Source organism: Lagenorhynchus albirostris, chromosome 2 (assembly GCF_949774975.1).
Source record: "Lagenorhynchus albirostris chromosome 2, mLagAlb1.1, whole genome shotgun sequence".
Taxonomy (NCBI): domain Eukaryota; kingdom Metazoa; phylum Chordata; class Mammalia; order Artiodactyla; family Delphinidae; genus Lagenorhynchus; species Lagenorhynchus albirostris.
In genome coordinates, this window is record NC_083096.1 from 103432606 (window position 1) to 103435947 (window position 3342).

Here is a 3342-nt window from a genome sequence, read left to right on the forward strand (position 1 = left end):
AAAGGCTGAGAGGGTAGAGTAGAAGAGGGAGGAGAAGCGGCTAATGACTGACGGCCACTCTCTGCTGGCCCAGGCTTAGCGCCCACCCAAGGCTGACTCACTGAATCCTCAAAAGAACTCTACCTGTTTGGTGCCTTTACCTTCATTTGACAGATAGGCAAACTGAGAATTTGAAAAGTTACTTTTTCAAGGCCACACAACTGGTAAGAGGTGGAACCAGGAAACAAACCAGAAAATTAAGAAATGCCAAGTAGGCCGGGGCTGGGGGCGGCGAGGGCGGTGGGCCGTGAGGTGGGGCCCGGGCTCCACGCTCACGCCGGCCCGCCGCCCCCAGGACGTGTTCCTCATGATCCGGCGCCACAAGACCACCATCTTCACGGACGCCAAGGAGTCGAGCACTGTGTTCGAGCTAAAGCGCATCGTCGAGGGCATCCTCAAGCGGCCGCCGGACGAGCAGCGGCTGTACAAGGACGACCAGCTTCTGGACGACGGAAAGACATTGGGCAAGTGTGGCTTCACCAGCCAGACAGCACGGCCTCAGGCCCCAGCCACTGTGGGGCTAGCTTTCAGGGCAGATGAGGCCTTTGAGGCCCTGCGCATCGAGCCCTTCTCCAGCCCACCCGAGCTGCCAGATGTGATAAAGCCACAGGACTCAGGAAGCAGCGCCAATGAACAAGACGTGCAGTGAGAGGCCCCCGCAACCGCCCTACCCCCCCAATAAAAGAGATTTGGGTGTCAAAAAAAAAGAAAAGAAATGTCAAGTATGTGAAATTTTAATAGAGGTGGACTACTAACTCTCCATAACCTTTAGTGTTTACTCGGTGGTTGTTCTCAGAGGGGCATAGGGAAAGCAGGTTCTTTGCTCTCTTTCTTTGGCTGAAGGAGCAATGACCACAGAAGATATGGTTGTGACTTAGGCACTGCCCAGGGGAAGGGGTTCAGTCCTCTCTAAGGAGGTCCCAGGATGCTGGGTGGTCTCTGGTTCAGAGTAGAATGAGCCACCTCGATGGGCCATGGCCTACCTAGAAAAACTTCCTGGCTTTCTCCAAGGTGGTAGTTTCCCTCTCCTGTTTATCAAAATGCTATAAAAAGAAAGTGCTTGTAAACAACTTGCGTGCGTGAACAATCTAATTAAAATAATTAAAGTAATAGCTTGTGAAAAAAGTAGTAAAACTAATTATTATAGAGTAGCAGTGTGGGAAGGCAAAAATTGCTGACAGTCTTTAGGTCTAAGCTGCTTCATTTGGCACAGAAAAACACAGACAGTTCACCAGGTCCCTTCTGCAGATATGGTTCCTCCCTCCCAACCTAGATTTAAACTCTATTGCTTCTCATCTCAACGTTTGATTTTCTTCTTGCAGCAGCCACATGTAGGTGACCTCCCAATGGTTCTAACTCCAAATTGTTCCTTAGGGTCAAATGTCTGACTTTTTTCTTTTTAACTCAGAGAATCATGAAAGTTTAGAATCTGAGACCCTATGCACTGAAGGAACATATAGACTCCTAGTAAATGACCCATGGATGCGTGACTCCTTTACCGACATGTCCATGTGATGACTAGCCACTCTGCTCAAGTTCCTTGCAGAGACAAGGAAATGTAGCTGTGGCTGCTCCGACTGCTGTCAAATACCCTTTTGTTTCTGTTTTAAGCTATCCTCTGTCCCTTTAATGTCTCACTGCTCCTTGTTCTATCCCTCAGGGCCATAGAGAATAAGAAAAATGCCACTCCCAGGTATTTGAAGGCAGGACTGTGTCAGCTCATGCCTTCCCAGTATCTAGTTCCAGCACCAAACCTGCTAAGTGTTCCACCTCCACGACATAGAACCTGGTTGAAAGGTCTCACAGTTTACCTAGGAGGGGTATTTACCTGAAACGGTCAAATACAGTCCTACAGAGGTGAGGACCATAGTCTTTGCTGGGAAAAGTAATAGTCGTATCTGAGGGGAAATGGAACATCAAGTCAGAAGGTAGAACAGGGGACAGAAATAAGATATCAAACAGCAAATTTTTCTCTCAGAGGGTCAGGAGTAGAGGAGAAGCAGTAAGAAGTACAGGTACAGAAAGGCAATTCAGAACTAAGACCATGGAAGAGTAAATTTTTACAGGAGGTCCCCTTTCATTACATAGTGATTCATGTATAGCCTATGGTCATGCAGGGCCAGATCCCCTCAGTTTAACACTGGTAGTTCTTCAATTATTCATCATACGACTGCTATTGAAACTGCCTTTATAATCCATGCTAGAATCTTGTTGAACAGCTCATTAAATAACATCATTAGTTGGTAGAATCCACCTGACACCCTATTGGGTAATAGGGTGTCACAGAGGCATTTAAAATGTATACCAGAGCATGGAGCAGACTTTCTTTGCTCAGGAAAAGTCACTATAGTGGACCCTCTTAGTTATGTAAACATAGCTTGATTAAGTACATGGAAAGCACTTAGCGTAACCAATAATATCATCACACATCACCTCCCCCCTTTAGACTAAGTGAGTCTCAGGGTTCTTGGACATTGGAGGTAAGTGAGGCAGAGGTGGCTTTCAGGAGAGAGATACAGACCATATTGCAGAATCAAGCAATTTCATTAAAATGTAAAAGTGATTACATGCACCCCAATGTTCATTGCAGCAATATTTACAATAGTCAGGTCATGGAAGCAACCTAAATGCCCATCAACAGAGGAATGGATAAAGAAGATGTGGTACACATATACAATGGAATATTACTCCATCATAAAAAGGAACGAAACTGGGTCATTTGTAGAGTCGTGGCTGGACCTAGAGACTGTCATACAGAGTGAAGTAAGTCAGAAAGAGAAAAACAAATATCGTATATTAACGCATGTATGGGGAACCTAAGAAAATGGTACAGGTGAACCGGTGTGCAAGGCAGAAATAGAGACACAGATGTAGAGAACAAACATATGGATGGCAAGGGGGGAAAGCGGGGGGGTGGGGTGGGATGAACTGGGAGATTAGGATTGATGTATATACCCTAACATGTATAAAATAGATAACTAAATAAGAACCTGCTGTATAAAAAATAAAATAGAATAAAATTCCAAAAAAAAAAGTAAGAGTGATAATACTGTGGCAGGAAAGAACAGAGTGGTTGGGGCTAGGAGATTCCCAGGGACCACTGGCTGTCTTGCCCAGGAACCTGGGGGGATAGGGAAGGGCCAAGTTCAGTATCCACATCTGTGTCTGCAGGCAGCATCTCGGCACTGGGTGCCAGAAGGGAGAGAGAGCCTGGGAGTAGGCAAGAGATTATTGTAAATATTTCAGCTGCACATTATTTAAAAAGTGTGCAGTGTGTAAGTGTGAAATAAACTCCTTTAAAAT

General features: G+C 45.7%; 1 protein-coding gene across 1 annotated transcript; it reads left to right on the plus strand.

The window, feature by feature from the left end:
• Positions 1–302: 302 nt before the first annotated feature.
• On the plus strand, positions 303–749 carry LOC132516072 (elongin-B-like). The gene has a single exon (XM_060142470.1). The coding sequence runs from the start codon at positions 347–349 to the stop codon at positions 686–688; it is 342 nt and encodes a 113-aa protein (XP_059998453.1). The 5' UTR covers positions 303–346; the 3' UTR covers positions 689–749.
• Positions 750–3342: the final 2593 nt, after the last annotated feature.